Source organism: Vavraia culicis (assembly GCF_000192795.1).
Source record: "Vavraia culicis subsp. floridensis unplaced genomic scaffold supercont1.246, whole genome shotgun sequence".
Classification (NCBI taxonomy): Eukaryota; Fungi; Microsporidia; family Pleistophoridae; genus Vavraia; species Vavraia culicis.
In genome coordinates this window covers 1-752 of record NW_007360849.1, presented here as the reverse complement: position 1 = coordinate 752, position 752 = coordinate 1, and the positions used below count along the sequence as shown (strand labels likewise).

Sequence of the window (752 nt, the reverse complement as noted above, 5' to 3'; positions counted from 1 at the left end):
CTGAATGTGTTTTTCTCACTTTCAAGGATACTGTGCAACAATCGGAAGAAATTGAGGTAGCTTTTGGAAAATCATATGAGACTATCTGCTTCAGTCAATGTAAGAGGTATGAGGAATACCGGTCATCGTATGCTTTAGGTCGAATGCGCTGCATAGCTATCAAAATCAATCTAAATAAGTGCACAAAACTACGCAATCTGACGGTAAACATGGATTACTATACGAGTGTTATGCTCAGTGACCAAATATTAGGTAGTCTACGGTATTTATCATTAGGCAAGAAGAACTGTGAACTTCTGCTTTTGTTTTCTCGGTGTTATGTTGCTAGACTAGAGTATTTTGTAATTAACACCTGGGATCTAGAGCTGGCTGTTAATGTTCTAAAGGAAATCAACCGAAATGAACTTAAACATTTAGTATTGATTTGTTATGAAATGATAAGTATTCACGAAATTTGTGATGTTTCCGATTTATTTAACCTAGAATTTGCCGCTCTTGAAGTTTTAGAAATTGGTGCTGGCTATCGTGATTTAGGGCTGAATAGCAGGTTTACCAGTGGAATACAAATGAAAAAATTAGAAACGCTGAGAATAAATTGCTGGTGTGTAGATAAAGAACTCATGCAAATGATAACTAAGTTCGAAATGTTGAAACATCTTGAAATTTTCATGTGTGATTATGCGGATATCAGTTATGAACTTGTATGGAAACAACTACCCAATTTAAAAGGACCAATAGAAAAACTCTTTGTT

The 752-nt window shown here is 35.0% G+C and overlaps 1 protein-coding gene across 1 annotated transcript; it reads left to right on the top strand.

Annotated features, from left to right (window-relative positions):
• Positions 1–209: 209 nt before the first annotated feature.
• VCUG_02737 (uncharacterized protein) lies at positions 210–752 on the top strand (the record flags this gene model as incomplete). The annotated part of the gene is made up of 1 exon (XM_008077555.1): positions 210–752. A coding segment is annotated over one exon (543 nt), but the record flags the coding sequence as incomplete, so codon positions are not given.